The sequence below is a fragment of the Alligator sinensis genome, unplaced genomic scaffold (assembly GCF_000455745.1).
Source record: "Alligator sinensis unplaced genomic scaffold, ASM45574v1 scaffold331_1, whole genome shotgun sequence".
NCBI lineage: Eukaryota > Metazoa > Chordata > Crocodylia > Alligatoridae > Alligator > Alligator sinensis.
Genome location: NW_005842033.1, coordinates 903,904 through 924,628, shown reverse-complemented (window position 1 = coordinate 924,628; position 20,725 = coordinate 903,904). Strand labels below are relative to the sequence as shown.

The window sequence follows — 20,725 nt, the reverse complement described above, 5'->3', positions numbered from 1 at the left end:
AAACAACAGATCCATCGCTATGAGCAGCTTCCACATGTAATACAAAGACTAGGACAAAACAATCCCATGCACCAGTACAGACTGGGGACAGACTGACTATGCAGCAACTCTGCAGAAAAGGACCTGGGGGTTACAGTGGACAATAAGCTGGATAGGAGCCAAGAGCATGCCCTTGTTGCCAAGAAAGCTAATAGCATACTGGGTTGCATGGGTAGGAGCACTGTCAGCAGATCAAGGGAACTGATTATTATTCAGCACTGGTGAGGCCACATCTGGAGTACCATGTCCAGTTTTGCGCCCCCCACTACAAAAAAGATGTGGACAAATTGGAGAGTCCAGCGGAGGGCAATGGAAGTGGTGAGGGGGCTGGGGCACATGGTTTATGAGGAGAGGCTGAGGGAACTGGGCTTATTTAGTCTAGAGAAGATTGAGAGGAGATTAATAGTAGCCTTCAACTACCTGAAGGGCGGTTCCAAAGAGTATGGAAATGGACTTTTCTCAGTGGTGGCAGCTGGCAGAACAAGGACCAACAGTCTCAAGTTGTAGCAAGGGAAGTTTAGGTTAGATATTAAGAAAAAACTCTTTCACCAGGAGGGTAGTAAAGTACTGGAACAGGTTACCCAAAGAAGTTGTAGAATCTTCATCCTTGGAGGTTTTTAAGACTCAACTCAAAGCCTTAGCTGGGATGATCTAGTTGAGAATGATCCTGCTTTGAGCAGGGGGTTGGACTAGATGACCTCCTAAGGTCCCTTCCAACCCTAATTTTCTATAATTCTATGATATGACTCTTATTACTGGCTATGATTAGAGTAGAGGAGAGGGAATGGAAATTAACTGAACACAGATATGGTCCAAGAAATGCCTAGAAGTAGCCTGAATCTTAATTCTAATCCATATTCTGTGCTTTAAGCAACAAAGCAGCACAGAGGCATAATTTACCAGGGTCTGTGCCCTGGATAGCAGTGGTGGTAGGGGGTGGATCAGCAGCAGAAGCTGCAGTTCTTGTGTCCTTTTAAGTGGGTGTCTGGGGCTAATGCCCTGATCACCCACCCCTTGTTATGCTATTGGATTAGCATAGGTACCCTTCCATGACAATGTCCCCCATGCTTTGGAGAAGTGAATAGTCACACTGGCCTGCCCCTTCCTCCCTTTCTATATTATATACATACTGACATAGTTCTTGATGCAGAATAGCCAAGAGCAAGTAGCCTTCAAAGAAAAAAATGGTGGACCTGCCATTTTTTTCATGGGTTCTCTGCTCCTAAAATAGAGAATGTCTTATTACTTCTTTTTTATACCGTTAACTACTTCCTTTTAAAATCCATGTTTACCCTTTTGATATACTGCCTACCATAGTTCTTGCTTCATTTTACTGGCTTCAACTATGGTTAATAAACTGATGAGCCATGCCATTTAGCCACACAAAACATACTTCTTGCCTTTTGTTTCTCTTTTTGTTCAACTCGGTGCCTGCCTTCTGAGACACTGTTACAGTTTCCAGTAACAGCCATGCCAAATATTATGATAACAAGAGGCAATAAAAAATGCATTAAATTTGGCAAGTATACCCTGTGGAAATATGCACAGGGCAAAAAAAGACATGACCAATCAGTTTTTCACATGGATTGGAATCTGATTTATAAATCACGTTCTCTCTCTTTCTCCTTTATACCTACTTTTCTTGCAACAAAGCTGCATCAGCCAACAAGTCTAAGACAGAATTATGCTTGGAATAAAAAGGCCAACCATGAATCTCTTCCCTTTCAAAAGGTTTTGTTAGCTTAATGTCCTGTCCCTGTTTTATTAGAATGCTGTATCCTTACAATATAGTTTAACACTATTTTAAAGATTTTTGTTTATAGATTTTCCTAAGCCTTTTTACACACACACTCTCTCTCTCCCTCTGAAATATATTCCTGTTCATACCATGAAATACTAAGCATACAAATAATCTATGTGAAGAAAATATTCTTCCCTTCAAATGACAAGATTTTAATCATAAAGGATACATTTCAAGAGCACTTTATTAAACCTGATGGCTAACTAATTGAACCTTGAGCAACTAAGCAAACAACTGATAATTGAGCATTTAGAAAGGGATTGTTCCACTGAAAGAATCTGTGTATTACTATTTTTTTTTACAATTTTTAGATCTGCAGTTCCGCAAATGCAGTGTTGAATCAGACATCATTCTTTCTAAGTTTACACCCACATTACCTGAGATCATTTTAGCATGAAGAATGACACATTGCTTAGGATTCTCCTGGTAGCAAAGCCATGGAAACCCAACATATAAAAAAAACTAAAGCAGCCAGGTGGGTAGATGGACTTAAGAATTTGTTTTGTGGAATAGACTAGACGTCTCACAATTTGAATGGCCTCTACTTTCATGCTTGAGGCTCTTATACAAGTCATCAGGTCCACTGCTGTGGCATTCATTAACAAAGTGGACAACTGAGTAAATAAAAGTGCCCTTTGTAGAGAATGCCTTCTCCTGCTTTACAAAGAATTTCAAACAGGTCTTCCTCCCATGTTTCCTTGGCATACTGGATCCTGCCAGCAACTCTCCCATAGGTACAGCCATAATTCTTTTAAGGTATCTCCTCTATTGCCAAGAACTGGGGTAGTCCATTACCTGGTTATATTAACTGATTTGACATAATAGACTTAGTCACTATTATTCCTAATAAGACATATTAATGACATTAGAATTACTGTTATTCTTCATTTCTCCAAACAACACAGAATGTCTCTTGGGAAGTGAGATGGGATAAGGGTTTACGAATATATTATGTTGCTATTTACCACTCAAGACTGGTTTCATATTTGATTGCTTTCCATAACTGAAATGTGGTCTCATATGACTGTAGTCTTCTTCCACATTGAGTTTGGGTTATTCTGTAAGATTCTTTAAATTCAACTGTAGTGACAACTGAAAAGTAAAAGTGAACATAAACACTGAATGGATTTCTGTTCTCTTGCTGTCAAATAATAACTGTTTTCCTCATGTTCAGTGAACTCAAGTCACTAACTTGCTCAGGCTCTTGCATTCAAATCAGTGTCATTTTCTTTTATTTTTCTTTTTTTAGACCAGACATCTCCACAGGTTCTGCTGCCTTTCCCACTAAATACTGCAATTTGTATTTCTTCTGTTCCATTCATTTGGATTTCAGTAAGTCATCCCATTTGACTGTGGACTCTGACTCTCCTTTTTTAGGAATTTCTGGAAACAGTGATTGCATTTTATTGCCAAATTCTTTCATCTGTAAAAGAGATTCAAAAAAATTACAAATTAATTAACGGTTGTTAGAGAGGAAGCCAATCAAGGAAGACATGTATCAGAAACTTGCTCTGACTGTTTGAGGTGAGGAAGAGGGGGTGAGGGGAGAAGAAAGAACCTGAAAGAAATTATAACCTAGGCATTTCTATCTATGAATATTATAATTCACAGTTAACCAGCCAAAAGCCAAACATGTCAGAGGACAATGCCCCTAGCTTCACCACTGAACAAGACTGGCTGGGTTGTTTTTCTTTGACTGTTTGCTTCCAAATGACTCCTACACTCTTACATACACACAACATGATTTTGAGAGGGGGGGGGGGGGGGGGGGGGGGGAGGGGCGGGGTGAAGGGGAAACAGGCATGACACAGCAATGTCCAAACTTTAAATGTACTGAATTTTCCCAATAAAGGAAAAATGTTACTTACTTTGGATTATGTCTCTCACATGATCTCATGCTATTTTATCTTAGAAAGTAGATATATTAGATGCAAATGGAAATCTGGTTTTGCCATTGTCTAAAGGGAATGTTTGAATAGTAACAGCAAAGAAAATGGGGCATGAAATTCCTGAATGTATAGAGAAGCAAGTTTCTCTGATGGTATCAGTGGTATCATATGTTGCATATCAATCATCAGTAATGCCTACCACCAAATCTGGCTTCTTTACTATTCATTCCATCCAGGAAGAGCACAAACCAACTGCAGGTGCTTCCTCAGCCTGACGAAGGATATTTGTACCTGAAAGCTTGCAAAGAAGATTTTTTCCAACTAACTGAGTTGGTCTAATAAAAGATATCAGATTTACCAAAAGAACCCTGTCTACCACCAAATCTGCATTTGTTGTTCCAGTGTATGACTAGGATGCGGAACTCCTCTCTGTATATCATAGTTTATATTTGATTAGTACCTTACATCTGAAAGATTTTACATACATCATTACTGAAATACAGCTGAATTTGGGGTGAAAGTGATCCAGTGCAAAAAACACTGTAGATAGTATGGGGACAAAGAGAAAGTGTCAGCTAACTCCTACTATTTATGACATGCTGGAGGATCTATTACATACACATAGAGAAGATGGTCCGTATACTCAAGGATGAGAAACTACATGCAAACATCAATATTTTTATGGAAGAAAACTGAGTCAGTTCCAGGGAGCCTAGGTGTTTCAGTTGCAATCCTTGGCCTACAGAGTCATCCCCTCTAACATAAAAGTGTCTGCATCTCATGTGTTAAATTCCAAATATCTCTGGCTATTTTCTGTGAAAGAAATGCTGAAAGAAAACCAACAGTTCTTTATGTGAATTGCTGTTCTTCTTTATTGCTGGAATGCAGCAATCCAAATTACAGTGCATACCACAAATGAGCAATGAATTAATTTTTATGAAATGACAATCTTCAGAGAGGCAATACTTGAACAGGATGCAAGAAAGTGTCTTAGAATCCAAACCGAGAAAAACAAATTTCCTATACACTGCTGCTCAAGTAAGAAGAAACCTCAGAGTTACATTAACCTCCTCAAGAAGCGTCTGAAAGCAGACTTCACTCTCCACCCCATTTCTGATGGCTCTTACTCTATTTCAAACGGCCAGACCTTATAATAACAGGTAACAATCGTTTATTAATTCTTCCGTTATGTTTTTAAGTCTGCGTATCTTTAATATTTCTTTAAAAATATTTTGCTACCTATTTAAAGCTTCAAAAGTTTTCATGTTTCCTAAGCTGATACCTCTCAGGAACACAGTATGCAATTGTCAGAGCTGAAATAAGGGACACCTCAAATTACATTAAACAACTGATGACCCCTACACACAAGCTCTTGTACTAAGAAAGCCTATAAAAGCTTTGTGGCTCAGCTGTCCTCCTATTTCTATAATTAAATCACCTCAGTATACAAACTGCCGTATATTATATGCTTTACATTTACAGCAAATCATTATTTCCTAGCCAGTCAATCAACCCCTGCTAATTTCTAATAATGAAACACTTGCTCTAAGTGGCAGGGGGGTATTTGAAAATAGATAATGAATCAGATTCTCAATGTGTATAAACTATGGTAGCTCTTCTGCTCTTAACTGAAATACAACGTTTTAGACTAGCGGAGGATGTGACCCAATATGTCTCAACTGCACCTCTACATGCAGATTTCATTTTACTTCTTTTATTGTCAAGTTTTTAAATACAATCATAAGCTTTCCCCCCAATTACCACATGGATGACGCACAAAAATTTGCAGAAAAACTGAAGCAATTGTAGGAAAGTTCCAGAAAGGAGAAAAAACATCCAATAAAACTTACTGCTTCCCCAATCATAAAAGTTAATTCATTACAACTAAAATGCCAAATCTCTACCACCATAATGTACCATAAAATCTTTTCTGGGCTAAAAAAATACTAAGGGTCTACTTGACAAAAAGTTACTGATCCAAAAAATACTAAATTTCTCATTGTAGCAGTGGTTTTAAGAATCCTCCAATCCTTTATCTCCTCCCATAATGCATATTTATCTTTGGTGGTAAAAGGGGTCATTTTCTGAAAAAGCAATTCTTTCTTTCCTGCTCATAAAAGTTGGAATCTAGGATGTCTTGCTTTTGCCTTTAAAGATCCTTCACAAATCTTCTCAGAGTATAGATATTCGGATTTAGATATTCATTGTGTCACTTTGCTAGGGATGCTAGACCTGGTGTCTCATTTGTCTTTTTTTCACTCTGGCATCTGTGCGCGTATCAGTGCCTGTGTACATAATGCTCTCCTCTTCCAACTTCACAACTTTTCTAACCTAACTGCTTCTCAATGGCTCTCTATAACTTACTTTCTCCATGGTGCCCAGCTATGTGGGTGATGACGATGAATTATAGCTTCATGTTAATCTTTCTTGTGGGCTTACTAATGCATCCTCTCTTATCCATATCATCTCTACCTTGCCAGCCCTTTGAGGGAGAAATTATTTACTGCACTCTGACTGGTACAGCCAGCATTTTGCTGGCCACTAAATAGTATTAATGTTTATACAGCATCTCTAAAACAAATCTCTAAATGAATCTTATTTAACAAATCTAATCTTAGGTCTTCTAATTAGGGACCATAAACCCAATTCTCTGGATTGGTTGTTCTGCTTGGCACAGGAAGTAATTTAGCCCCTACCACCCCAATTCATTAAAAGCATCCTCAGGGTAGCTCTAATTTGCATGATTGCCAAGAGACCTATAGGACTATTTTGACTTCTGTGATGCTGCTATCCAATGCCCATGACCCGTTTTGGTCGGCTGTAACTCCAAAGTCTGGACAGCATACAGACAGCTGTACAGTACCAATGGAGTCCCCCCATGCTGGCATTTTAGAGTAGGCATTTCAGGGGACTGGCTAGTCCAACATTAGTCCTTCATTATTCTTTAAGGTAACTGCCTCACTTCTGAATAGCAGGGGGAAAAACTAATAGCAGCAAACATGAATTTACATTTCATCCCTATTCTTTTTTAGAAACTCTACCATTCATGTAGAACCTCACAGAACAAATCCTTTCTTACTAATACACGACACAAGTCTTTTTCCTTCATATTCTCACTATACCTATCAATGGTCTAAAACAAAAATATGAACATTAGTTTAATCATAAAAAACTAATGTGTGATGTACTGAGTAGTGCAATCTTTGCAATAATTCATTGAAGTAGCCAGCAACAATAGGGCATTTGGTTCAACTACAATAATGTCCTAATAAACAGTGTACTAAAGCAAATACCAAAAGTAGAATATACTTCTCTATCTCCAGTATCATGGGCTCCTCTCTAAAGTACTGTTTCTAAACCTAACAACATGAACAATTTGTAACACATTCCTTAACTTAATGTCATATCCCAACATCTGAATTCCTAGAGGAAGCTCTCTGAAGTAAAGCTTTTCACTCAGTTGATTTTTTTTAAACATAAGATGCTGCAAAACCTGATGCTGTTTTTTGCTGCCAAATAAATTACAGTAACTATTCCACCTCTGACTGTCAGGATTCTTTCTAAAGTGGTATCATCTACCTTACCGCATTAAATAATCTCTAATAGCTACAGATCACTGCTATTTTCTTATCTTAACCTAATGATCCTGCCTCAGGTGGCAAAATAGGGAGACCTAAAAGCATCCTCCATTTAATAATGTCTTCTAAATGTACATCGTTGACAGAATGTCACACAAAAATTGGGATAGTGCTATTACAGAGAGCACTTATGTGTCCGTTCACATTAAAATGAATAGAAGAGGGGGTAAAAGTCTATTTGAATCCTAGAATGAAAGTTTTTCAAAGGAATGGTCTCTTTAGTGTTTGACATTCCTAATAGGCCAACCCAGATTCTGGGAATTATTAGATTTCTATTTTAGTACTAGTACAAGTAAGAACTGCTTACATTAGCTTTCATGAGAAATGAGGTTACATACTCTGAACTGGGGTACTAACTGGCAGTAGAATACAATAATAATACACCTTATATTCTAATCAATCTTCCTGCGTTTCATAAGGCATGGAGATGAAAGAGGCTGCCCTGGATTTGTTAGGAGCATCACAGAAGTTTGTTCTTGCCACCCTTCCCTAAAACTTAGAATGATTGCTGTCACTGCAGTGAGCAAATGGAGACCTTGGTAGGCACCCAGAAATAGAAGTTATTATTTGCAGAAAATGGCAAGTATCCTGCCCCTCTTTAAGAGCCGAACAGATGGTCTACTAGCTCAAGGTAATTTTCTGATATTCTAGGTACAGTCATTGTTGGTCATTTTATTCCAATCTACAGTGTGACCCCCTACAATAAGCATAGAAAAAATATGTTCCTTTTCAAACCTTTGTATCTGACGTTGGATTGGCAAAAGTATTATGAATATTCAATGGTTATTCAAAATTACAAGTCTAAGGAAATAGCACACAAAGGTCAGACAAGGCAATACATTACACGTTCTTAATTATTCTTCCTTGTACTGTCATAGGAGTGTTTATTAACCTGTTTCCGGCTCATGCATTCCCCGATTACACAAATAAAAGGAGAAGTAGAGAGTATTCCAACATTTGGGAGAGGTGCAAGCTCTGATGTTCACCACCTATCTGGCAAAGACTTACATTCATGCTTAACTTTAAACACTAATGAACAGTCTTAATTGCAATTAATGGGACTACTCACAGTAGAGTTAAGCACTGAAGTAAGCTTTTGCAGAATCATAGCCATAATTTGTATATAATCTCTTCCCTGTGTTTTATATTGTTTCCACATTATATTTCTTTAAAAACTTAACACTGAAGAAAGAGGGAAAATAACTTTATCTTTTGGAAAGGGAATGAGAAACCTGTAATGGCTTAGAAAAAGGGCTACCCATCTCCTCGAACTCCCTGCATTTTGTATTTCAAACTGCTGGTGCACTGTAGGGGAGCTGACTGCTCACATGGTCTAATCTCTTCTCTTTGCAGCATCCGCACTGTATTAATATACATACGAGAACTTTGTATATATACTTTCCTAATGTTACCTTTGCTTGTAAATAGTTGTGGTATCTGCTCACAGAATGTGATGCATTCACAAATGGGGAGGAGGGCAGCACAAATCTGAAAGGGAAAAGGGATGATCCACGCCACAAAATGTCTGCCTAGCAGGAATATTATTTAACTCCTTGTATTGTCATTAGTAGGTATTAGCTTGTAAGGCTGCTTTTATACATATATAGTGACAGGAAGAAGAGGTTTCTATTAACAGATAAGATTAGAGAATATGAAGTAATACTGATTTAGGTTTATACCCAAAGATTATTTGGAAGTTTATTTTGAATTGAAAAAATAAAGAGAGAATAATTCTGATCCATGCCAAAAAAGATCTTTTCTTTCTTAAACCTAAAAAAATCAATCTTGGGTTATAAAATTAGTTTTTTCTCAGGCTTGGATAAATAAAAGAAAAATTCACCTAAAAATCTAGAACATTTTATTTTATTCTTTCCAAAACAGAGTGAATGGAACTTAAATCTCAACGTATATATTATTCCTTGAAACAAACGATACATGCAAGTGAAAAATGCCCAATTCTACTTCCAGTGAAGTTTATCGTAAAACTTCAATTGATTTCAGTGGTGTTAGATTAGGTTGTAAAGGAAAGCTTTATGGCTTACAGCTTGCTTGCTGAGAGATAAGGCTAGTATTAGGGTGACTATATATCCCAATTTTGTCAGGACAGTTTTTGTTTAAACATCTCTCTCAGGCATGCCATCTCTTTGGTCAAATGAATGTTTTTGTCCCATTTTCAAAAACCTCTGCAAACTTCTTAGGGCACACTGAACCACTTCAAAAACAGAATGATTCAATACAGGTTTCCTTCAATTTATGTTGTACATGCGTTCCCGGAGAACGGCGCATAAATTAAATTTGCATAAAGTGAACCCACTTTACAATGTAACATATAGGAATGAGGGAGGGAGTGAGGCTGGGACTAGGGAAGGGGCAGGGAGAGGGATACTGCTCCCGGGGCTGCACAAGGCAGTAAAGCAGAGGGAACAGAGCAGCACTCACCCGAGCCCCAGCTGCAGCAGCCCCGGGAGTGGCCGGCACCAGCTGCCTGCACCAAGGCACAGCGCAGCCCAGGAACATAGGTGAATGCGGACAGGCGGAGCATGGTGCAGCCCAGTGGCTGCAGGCAGCTGGCATTGGCCGCTCCCGGGGCTGCTGCAGCCGGAACTGGGGTGTGTGGGGCCTTGGCCCTTTCCCCTGCTTGGGCGGGGGGATGAGGGTGGGGAGGGGGGTAGTCTATGCTGATCGCATAAGAGCGAATTTGCCTTGCATATAACAAATTATGGGTCTGAATAGGCTCATTGCATAAAAGCGAATTCGCATATAAAGAACCCACATAAATCGAGGGAAACGTGTATAGTTCATGCATGCAGCCCCACTCCCCAGTAGTGTTTCAGAATGCAGGGACTAAATGCAGCACTGTTTTTTCACAAATGGGGCTCAGTTTTATACCTGGCCGTCTTCAGAAGGCATCAAAATGCTGAATGCCAAAATTTGAAAATTAGGCTCATAGCATATTAGTGACTCTTACCAAATGATAACTGATTATTTTTAATACTAATTACTTTGTTTAAAAAATAAAATAACCAAAATATGTAAGTATATTAAACACAGACCCAGAACCTCACCGTATGACACACATGTATGTATGTCCTTTGAGTGCTGAAATGTGGGTCTCTGTTAAAGTGAAAAATGTGCAAACATACATACAGCCAGACAGCTCTCAAAAAGCTTGATCTCACTGACATGTACATTGTCATTAAAGAACGACACATAATCTCTATGTGAAATTCACTTCTCTGCAGACAGCCAATATAAGGCCTATGGTGCCAATGAAGTTCATCTTGGGTACACATAAGCCCAAAGCAGGCTCTTTGCACTTTGATGAATTCCACCCAGTAAGTCCATGTAAGCCATGTACCACAGGTAAAGATTTGCCCCTCTTAGCTGAACAAAGCATTTTGGGAATCTCTGACCAAACAAGTGCATGTACTTTTCACAGGACAGCAGGATCCCATGAACTAAAGGATCCCATGAACTAAAGTTTTGCACATGTAATAGTTTGTATCCTGCAAACAAACTTTGGTCAAAATTCTGAACATGTATGTGTATGTGATTGGGGAGGCAGGCTCAGCCTTTCAAACCCACATACTAGCCAAGCAACTGGCCCAAACATGAACATGAAGCTGGTTTACAGAGACTACTTTAGACAAGCAGCTAGATGTTATTTTATACTGTCTGTTTTATATTTAGTCTGTTGGTAACACAGCTAGAAATCTCTTCTAAGGACATTAGAGCAATAAAGATTCCTTACGAGAATTTTAATTTCAATCTGTTATCGTAACACCACTCTGCTTGACATGCTCCCTTTTGCTTACAGTTGCTGCTGCTGGCAGTAGCAGATGTAACAGCTCCAACAAAAGTCGATGGTAATACAATTTAGACCTAATTCCTTGAGCAAAGATTCTGTTTTGTTATAAGAAACATTAATAGTGAAAGTTTATGGCCATTCTTCTACTTCTTGGGAGCAGAACTAGCAGAATACAAAAGGGGCAAATCCTCCCAACACCCATTCTAACCGCATCTCTTAAGTACTGCAGTAAAATCACATGTATGAAAAAGAAAGGTGAATGGCTAGCTTGATCAATAATACTACTTAATTTTATACAGTCCTAAAATCACATTATAAAAGACAATATCATAAACATGAAACAAATTGCTTTATGTTAAGAAAACTGGTGCAGAAAAAAGTGAAATAAAATTAATTGGTATTTTTGATAATGAAATGGGAAATAAAAAGTCCAATCATGTATATGTTTGCATAATGAAGCATAAATGTGATCAGAGGAGAGGAAATGTTTTAAGGATTCATAAAAACACCTCAAAATAAAAAAGGGTAAAGTAGATGTCATGATTCTGGGTAATTTACTGCTTTACAAACATCAATTGTTTATTTATCAACTACCATCAAAATTCTTAAGGCATGGTTGTATCTCATTCAGTTCTATAAATCTTAATGCCATTTATGAGTGCCCAAGGAATGAAAGAGAGCTTTTTGTAGACCATGTCTCTAAGCATTATTTTCTTCCTGAGGTTCATCCATATTTAATACTACTACTACTCTGCACTTAGGCTTTTCACTGAGGTCTTCTAAAATTAAATCAAACACCTGCACCATAAGGCAGGAACATTTTATTGCTGTCTTACAGATGGTTAAATGGAGATAGTGAGGTAGCCACATGGCAAGCCTATGAAAGTGCCCTCACTAACAAACCACAACATGTATGCAATCTCTCTTTTAATTATTTTAAGTGTATGTACGTAGCTGTGCACTTTTAACATTTTAAAGGTTAAGATAAATGAAAAAAATCGGATAATTTACTAGCTACATTAGCCATGAATTACCATGTGATTTCTCCCTAGCATTTTCTTTGCTTTTCATGGAACAGATGTGTAAGCAACAGAAAAACAGTGCCACAAACCTCCTTAATGAATCATCATTATCTTTTTCCTATGGGAAAAAAATATGCATTCATTTCTGGGGAGATAAAAACTGATTTATTGAGGGCACTAGGAGCAAAAAGAGCTTTTATGATTCCGTTTATCTTGCCTGTTAGTTGTTGCATGTTTCAGCTCTACAAGTGCTGGGGGCATTGTTTTGCTTTTAAAGGAAGGCTTGTAATCAGCTGGTGGTAGAAATTAGGCATTCAAAGGTATGTTTTGATAGTTGCCAAATGTTATAACTGTACCTTTAATTAAAAACAAAAATACATTGCCCATTACCTCGGATTTAAAATGAGTTATTACAACTCAGCTGTAACTGCTGGAAAACTGCTAAACTATTACATATGTTTATCAAGAATTTTGTGCTGTTGGCATACAATAGCTATTATAATTCACAAGGAAATGGGAATTAAAGCTAGTACTCAAGTTGTCGTCATCACATTTGCTTAAAATAACTGATCTGTGACGGTGCCTGAAATTAACTTAAAGTTTCAATGTTTTTCACTCTGTATGTTGGAACAAAGCAGAGAGACTTTTCATGACACAGCTCTCTTTTCATGAAATAACGTTTGCTAGAACATAATTATGCTATTCAGTTGTCACCAGAGGAATATTTCTGATAAGTATTTATATTGAATACTGTACATGGGCAGTCTGCCACACAGGAATCAGTCTTTGCAATTTCTCTGTAGGCTGAGAAGAATAAAACAAGGAACGATTGATTTTGGGATGATCTCTTCATAACGAGAGGAAATGAATTACTCAGCAACTTTGGGTTCAGATCAAGTTTGATGGTACTAGCACCTAAACTTAGGCATTAGAACACCTAAAACTTAGGCATTTTGTACAAGGAGGGTGATTCCAAATTCAGGTTTGGGTGCTTAGGATCCATCTATAGCCTATCGCAAGGGTTGTCAACTGGGGTTACGCGGAAAGGGGTACGTGCGGACAGGTGGGGATGGAAGCACTGCCACCCACCACCCCACGCCGCCGCCTCCCAGGAGCAGTGCTGGCAGTGAGGAGGGCAGAGGCTCCCCTCTGGGGGCGGCCGGACACGGGTGGGGGGGCGAGTTTGCATGCGGCAGTGGCTGCCGCCATCTACCAGCCTGTGCCACCGTGTGCAAGCCCCTCCCTCTTCTTCATCCGGCTGCTGCCACCCCTGCCTCCCACTCTGCCAGAAGTGTACCCAGAAGGGGTACACTCCTTAAAAAAGGTTGAAAACCCCTGGCCTATATGACAAGGGTCGGCAATTATTTCAGCTGGAGGGCCGCTTAATGAGTTTTGGTGACATGTCGAGGGCCACAGGAATAGCTTTGCCCTTTGACAGCCCTGCCCCACCCCCTGGTTGCCATCTTGTGACCGGGAGTCCTGCCCCCTAACCCCTAATCTTTGCCACCAGATGACTCTCCCCTTGCCCAGGAAGGACTCCTTTTGGGAGTCCTTTTGGAACAAACCACACACTGCCCCAGGCAGGAGTAAGAGGGACTCAGCCCCATGCAGAGCACAGCAGAGGCAGCCACTGGTGGGGCCGGATCCAATTAATTGGTGGGTGTCTGCCTGCAGCCTAGATCCAATCAGTTAGCAGATTTGGCCCACAGGCCATATTTTGCCCACCCCTACTATAGGAGGACTCCAACCAGATAAGGTTTCGCACCTTATGCAGACAATAAGACAATTAAATGATGCTAATGATGATCAGTGGGCACGTCTACACGAGACTCTTACTGCGCAGTAGCCAAAAAATACTGCACAGTAGTATGTCACAGCATGGACAGTGCTAATGCATTACTGAGCAGTATTGTTAGGTTATTGTGCAGTAGCATCAACTAAAAGATGCTTAATGGCACTACTGCACAATAATTATGGTTACTGTGCATTTATTTAGTACTTGCTTATACAAGTAGTAAATAAATGAACAGTAATTACCGCGCAGTAGTGTCTCATCTAGACATGTCCAGTGACTACAGAATAATATGCGCAGGGAATTCAAAAAGAAAAGTTAACGCTTAGCTGTTCTTTTAGTACAGAAAATGCATAGGGGTGTGCGAAGCAAGCCCTATTCGATTTGGATTCAGATTTGGCCCAAATCAGGGACAGTGATTTGATTTGTTGATTTGGATCACTGTCCCTGATTCAATTCAGCCAAATCTGAAGATTTGATGCTGATTCAGAGAATCAGCAATTCAGACATAGACACAGCTTTGAAAGTTTTTTCTACATACTTCGAGGTACTAGCACAGTTCATGAACGCTGTGGTGCTGGGGTGCATGGAGCATCCCACAGAAGAGCAAGGGGGGTGGGGGGCGCCCTCCACGTGCTCAGCAGCGAATCCAGTCCACTTCCAGGTCCACCGGGGAGCCTCCCCCACACCCTGGCTCAGTGATCAGCTGCAGGGGGACCCCGAGTAACCCCCACACCCAGGAGGCACCAGTCACTGAGCTGGGGGAGGTGGGGGGAGCGCACTCCCTGGCAGACCCAGAAGTGGACCAGAACTGCTTCTGGTCCACTTCTGGGTCTGCTGCCAAGTGTGCTAGGGAGCCCCCTCCACTCCTGTGGGACACTCCATGAGCCCCAGCATCACAGCATTCATGAGCCGCCTGCTACCTAGATGTAGAAAAAACATTTAAAGCTGTGTCTATGTCCGAATTGCCAAATCTTTCCGAATGTCTCCGAATCAATTCAGAGGGTTCCAATTTGATTCAGTGAGATTAAAGCGTCCTCTGATTCAATTTGGATTCAAAGATTTGACCACCAAATCTGGTCAAATCTCTGTCGAACTGAATCAGGGAATGAAGCTTCACACAGCCCTGAAAATGCAGACTACTCTTTATTAATGAAAAATGGAACTTAAAAAGCATCCTATCCAAATTGTCTCTTGACCCAATAACCTTTTAAATATGACACCCTAAAATTATTGGAACTTAGAAGAACTTGATGGGTGCTGTCACTCTTCCCTGCAAAACACCCTGGGCATTACTTGGTCCATCATCCACTTAATCGGTTTTAGGGGATACCCACTTTGCCATGGGAAACGGATATAACCACTGTATCTTGGTGTCAAACTCTGGCACAAAAAGCTGCATACTTTAAAGTCAAAGGAAATTAACTCTAACAATAAAGCTGTTTAGAAATGCTATCACAGCCTTATTGTCCAAGACTGTAAAACCATTAGGACCAAATAAAAAAACTAAAGTAACCTCACTGAATTGGATGCAGATATCATGACCCCAGTGTCAGAAACAGAGGACACCAACTTACATTCTCCAGTTGCTTCTACAGTTGACAATTTGTGCTGGTGTATACCATTTGTTATTGAAAGGTTAAGGGCATAAAAGTGACAGTAGACACTATCCTGATTTGTTTTTAAGCCAAAGAAGAAACACTGCCACAAAGACTGAGAAATACTTTGCTGCTGCTTCTGAAACAGGTTCAGATTGATTAGAACCAATTCCCTGGAAAGGTAAAATAAAAGCAGTTGTACTAGCTTTTCCTATCATTTCAACTCTTGACTTTCTGTAAATGAGAAATGGGTATCCCATTCTGTAAATGGGTTCAATGCTCCTAAGTCTGACTGTAAGATATTTCTTTACCATTTGCAAAATTCAGTGTAATTGGCAATCTATATTGGAAGAACACAGTGCCAAATGTGAACATCTTGGTTCATTGTTAGAGAGAGATGCGAGGAATACAGACTATTTGTCTGGTCTAAAACTAATGCTAGTGCTCCACACTGTTCCCACAGCTCTGGCTTTTCCAATAATTCACTACAAAACACAAAGGAAAACATGAGTCAGTGAATATAAAACGCAAAGCTAAAATGTTTGTGAAATGTTACCCAAAACATGATCATTTTCTCTCCTGCCACCAGATGTAGCTGTGGTGCAAATACAGACAAACATTTCCTAAGGTTCCCTCCAGTCCTGTCATTGGGTGGCAGAGCTGGTAGACTGCTGTTCTTGGCAGAAGTACTCTTGCTCTTATCACATCTCTCGTTGAAGGTTTTGTTTTGCAAAGATATAAATAAAATCTTCCTCTCTGATAATTAAATAACATAATCCAGCTCTGTTAAATATGCCCTGCCTTCATAACAGTAAATTATAGATCACGAACACTCCATCATTTCCACCTTTAATTGTCCCAATTTAGTCACAATGGTTCAAGTTTTAATGCTTTATGAAGACTAAAACCTCAGTGTTACAACCTTCAGTTGACTTGTTTCCTTCATCCACCTTTTCTAGAACCTTAAATAACTAATTTAAAACTATTTTATCTTATGTTTTTAATTTTATATTTCCACGCAAGTGGTGAACAAGTGGCATCAGATGCTCACCACATCCCTTCACATAGTTTTACAAGTGAGGATTTAGAATAGCTTTTATGGCAGGCCATTTTGCTATCAGAGCTGAAACTATGCAATAAGTATCCATAAATCTTAATGTTTGTGTGTCATCCCCACTTACAAACCTAATCCTTTTAAACCGAAGCACCGTTAAAATGACCAGGGGTCAAAGCACAGAAAGCAAACAGCACTCTCTAGCTCAGTGGTTCCCAACCTTTTTTATACTGCAGACCAGCAGGAGTGGGATGGGGCGCATGGAGCTGGCTGCCTCCCTCCGAGGGCTGCCCCACTGTCCAGCTTTAACCCTGCACGTGATTGCCAGCAGCAGAAGCGGCTTGCCCGGGCAGACAGACGAGGGTTCAAGTTGGCACAACCCGGAAGCCAACTGTTCACGGCCCAGTACCAGTGGTTGGGAACCTCTGCTTTAGCTCACTGCAGTTCTTATCTCTCTCTCCTTTCCCTCTCCTTCAAGGTCTGACAAGCAGCTGCTCTTCTGCATGTGGCAGTCACAGCTTCAGGAAGTTCTGTAGGTCAGCCAAAAAACACTGCAGCTGCTTGACAGCATGCTAGCAAGACAGATGCTCAAGGTTTTGCAGCTGTCCTACTTTCTTCAGTGTGGTTGCTCCTCATCCATCCACAAATCTGGCTGCTTTCTCCTCCCCAATCCCTTGTATACTACTCCCCTAGACTGCACTGGGAACCATATGGATAGGGAGAATTCCCCTTTCCTTAATTCAGAACTTCTGTGCAAGCTCTCAGTGAAAGTCCAACATCTCCTCTGTTACACCTTAGTTTCAGCAAAGGGATTTATGATCACAAAGCCTAACTCCTGTATGGTGGCCTGTTTGTGTCAATGGGACACTACTTATGAAAGGGTTTGTGTTGGCAGATCCCTTGCAGGTTAAGGAATTTACACAGCTCCCTTATCTGGCAATTGAAATAAGTGTGGTGACCAGAGTTAGCATCCTATGATACTAATGCATTAAAATCAGGTATCTCTGTTATCAGTCAGAGTTACCACATTTTCTTAAAGAACTAAAAATACTGCAGAGTGGGAAGAAGATGGTAGCAGGGCCAGCTTAGTGATCTGCAGGTCTCTAAGCTTAAGGCAGGAGGGTAAAAAAAAAAAAATTAGAGCAGCATGTTTGTTCTCCCTTCTGTTCAGCTGCCAAAGGAGAGATCTGGCTGGTCTGTTAGCTGCAAATTCAGCCCACACTTGCTGGCACTGAGAGAATCAATGTTTTTTCTTTTTTTTGGAAGATTAGCAAAGGATAGTAATTGCTCTTTCAGAAAATAAAAGCTTCTCTGAATTCATAGGTTCAGGTCAAAAGAGTCAACTTGCAGCCAAGTTTGAAACCCCCTATTTAAATGCCTGCATTAGTAGTCTGAGTTTTCAGAACTGCTGATCACCCACAAATATCACTGAAGCCAATGAAAGCTGCAGGTACTTAGCATATTAAAGTTGAGTACCTAAATAAAATATCCTAAGTATGTTTATAGGAGACTAACTGTAGCCAGCCAGATATGAAATGTTGGCCTTCTTTTTCAGCTTTAATAGTTTAATACGCAAAATTCAAGCATAAAAGTACCTTCCCCTAGACAGGTTGTCTACCAATTAAATTTGATTAATTTGTCTGATGCCTCATTCCACAATAAAATACACTAAACAGGGTAACATTTTAACAGACCATTTTGTAGTGTCTGTATCTCTACTCGCATAGTAACAATGTTTTTTTCAAAATTAACTTGTTCTCCTGAAACAACTATGTCTAAGAGCAGATCCTGGTCAAAAAGACTGTGTCTAAGAGCACAGGCAAAACCAGAGCTAACAAAGTGCTAGCAAATAAAGTTAAATAAATAAATGTGACAGTCTCCAGTCATAGCTCCCAAGGGTCCAGAGAGTTGCTTTCTAAACCTCAGAAGATGCTTTTTGATAGTCAACACCTGCATCTATGTATTATGTTGAAGGCACAGCCAAAAATGCCAGGAGCAATCCAAAAAATCAAAGATGACTTGCCTCAGAAATACTTTCTGTATTCAGAAGAAACGCCTTGTTTTAGTTGCAACATTTTTCATCTCCAGCATGCTTGTGGTTTTGCACCTCAGATATTTTAAACATTCATATTGAGTTCACTAGGTGAGATCAGAAGAGGGGAAAAAACCCATGATAGCAATTGGTATTTTTAACTACCAATATTTGATTAGGCAAGCATCAATCATAATCATAACTGGGATCTACTAATTTCTCTAAGGTTTGAAAGTTAAAAACCTAATATAAACAATCTAAACAAAGCAAAATACACATCAGTGGGAAGCAATCACTTCAAACCACAGCATCAAAGAGGGGTCTGCTTCATTCAACATCTGAGGTCTATTCAGTATTGCCAACTCTTATGACTTTTGGCGTTGCTCTTAAAATCTACGCTGCAGGAATGTGAAAAACTTACCTCTTTCTTTTATGTATCTATCTATCAATATAGATATAGATGAAAGAAAGAGCTCATTTTTTTAACATTCCCAAAGCGTAGACTTTAAGAACAATGCCAAAAATCATGAGAGTTGGCAACACTGCTAATTGCTCACAGTGTAACCTGCACCTCTGTGCAATAGAACAATTATTTCTAAATGTCTCAGGTGAGAGCCTCTTAAAGGCAGATGCCATTCACAACTTATTTTTCTCAGCCAAACATAACAACAGTTAATGGAAAGCAATTTCAAATACAGATAAAAAGATGACTAATGAGAAATATTCAGTTAATCTCTGAGGGACACTGTGCTGTTGTGTGGACCTGAGGCATCAATGCCATTGTTGCCAGGAGGCGGTAAGTGCCTCAGTTCTGTCACTGTCATGTGTTGGGGCTCAGCCAACTCAACATGTTGTGCTTGTTGTTTGTCTGAGACCTTCCTAAGCAAAACAGCCCCACAGGGAGACAACCAGGCAACCACAAAATACAAACTAAGGGGATAGACTAACAACCGGATCAATACCAAAGGGTACCAATACAAGCTGTTAGGATGCAACAGTCAGGTCTGCATGATTCTACTTTATTCAGGGTAAAAGTTAAGGTAATTTAGCTAACATGCACCACTCTGGGACCATGCAGACTTAACAGTTAGATTATAACAGCTACAGCATGCTCCTAAGAAGAAACCTCTCTCCCTTCAAAGATACTTAAATGTACGTATAACCCCCACTCCAGCTATATTACTGAGCTGGGCCAAATCTGACTGTTCATCCAAAAGTAGTTTGATTGAATAGCAGCAACCTAGTGCTTGATACAGCCGACATCCACATGAATGGAGTGCTGGGTCTCAGTGTGCAGACAATGTAGATGGGTGTCCCCATCTTTTTCTCCCCATTGTATTCCAAACACTGCCTGAAAGAGACTGCTTGAATTCAGGCATTTGCATCTTTCTTCTATGTTGTAATGGAGGGCTTTGCTTGTTTCTGCTTGCTCCCACAGGGAATCAAGCTGCTGAAGTGAAAAGAAAGGGAGAGTGAACACCGTAAGTTGGACCCAGGTGTTTGGATAGGAAAAAGTCAAAGCCATAGCCCAAGGAATTACTAGCAGAGGTAATATGAGGCAATTCAGAGTGAGGACCAAGGATGGAGTGGAGATATTGAGACTGATTAACAAGGGTAGGATGGACTGGGGGGTTTTTTTCCCCTTAATTCTAGAAGGTGAGAGGGAAACTCCTGGCCATGGAGATTTATGTAGTTTGTCAGAGAAGTCAAGGACATTCTCTGTCCATTAGCATTTCAACAAGGGAAGCAGACATTTCTGCCAAATCTGCAGACACAGGGGACTCACAGGTCATGGTCCATTAGCAAGGACAAACTGAAATGCCTGTGTGATCTTCACTGCTGACACTTAACACAATGCGACATATCTACACCATGTTGGGCTATGCTAGGGAGCACTGGTGTGAAAGAAAACACATCTTGCCACTTGCTCCTACTCTGCATGTGCCAAGCACCAAAAAAATGTAAGGCAGCTACTGAGAGAGGTCACTGCTGCTGTAATAAGCCTGCCTAAGTCTGAAAGCAATGCTGGGCGTGTCAAAAAGGCAGCTATGC

The 20,725-nt window shown here is 40.0% G+C and overlaps 1 protein-coding gene across 1 annotated transcript in view; it reads right to left on the bottom strand.

Moving 5' to 3' along the window:
• Positions 1-746: 746 nt before the first annotated feature.
• Positions 747-20,725, bottom strand: part of TMEM242 (transmembrane protein 242) — a gene marked incomplete at its 5' end in the record, with an annotated part of 33,849 nt that continues 13,870 nt past the window's right edge. The window contains 1 exon segment of the mRNA XM_006022387.3: positions 747-3,263. Within this exon segment, the coding sequence (XP_006022449.3) occupies positions 3,159-3,263 (105 nt within the window).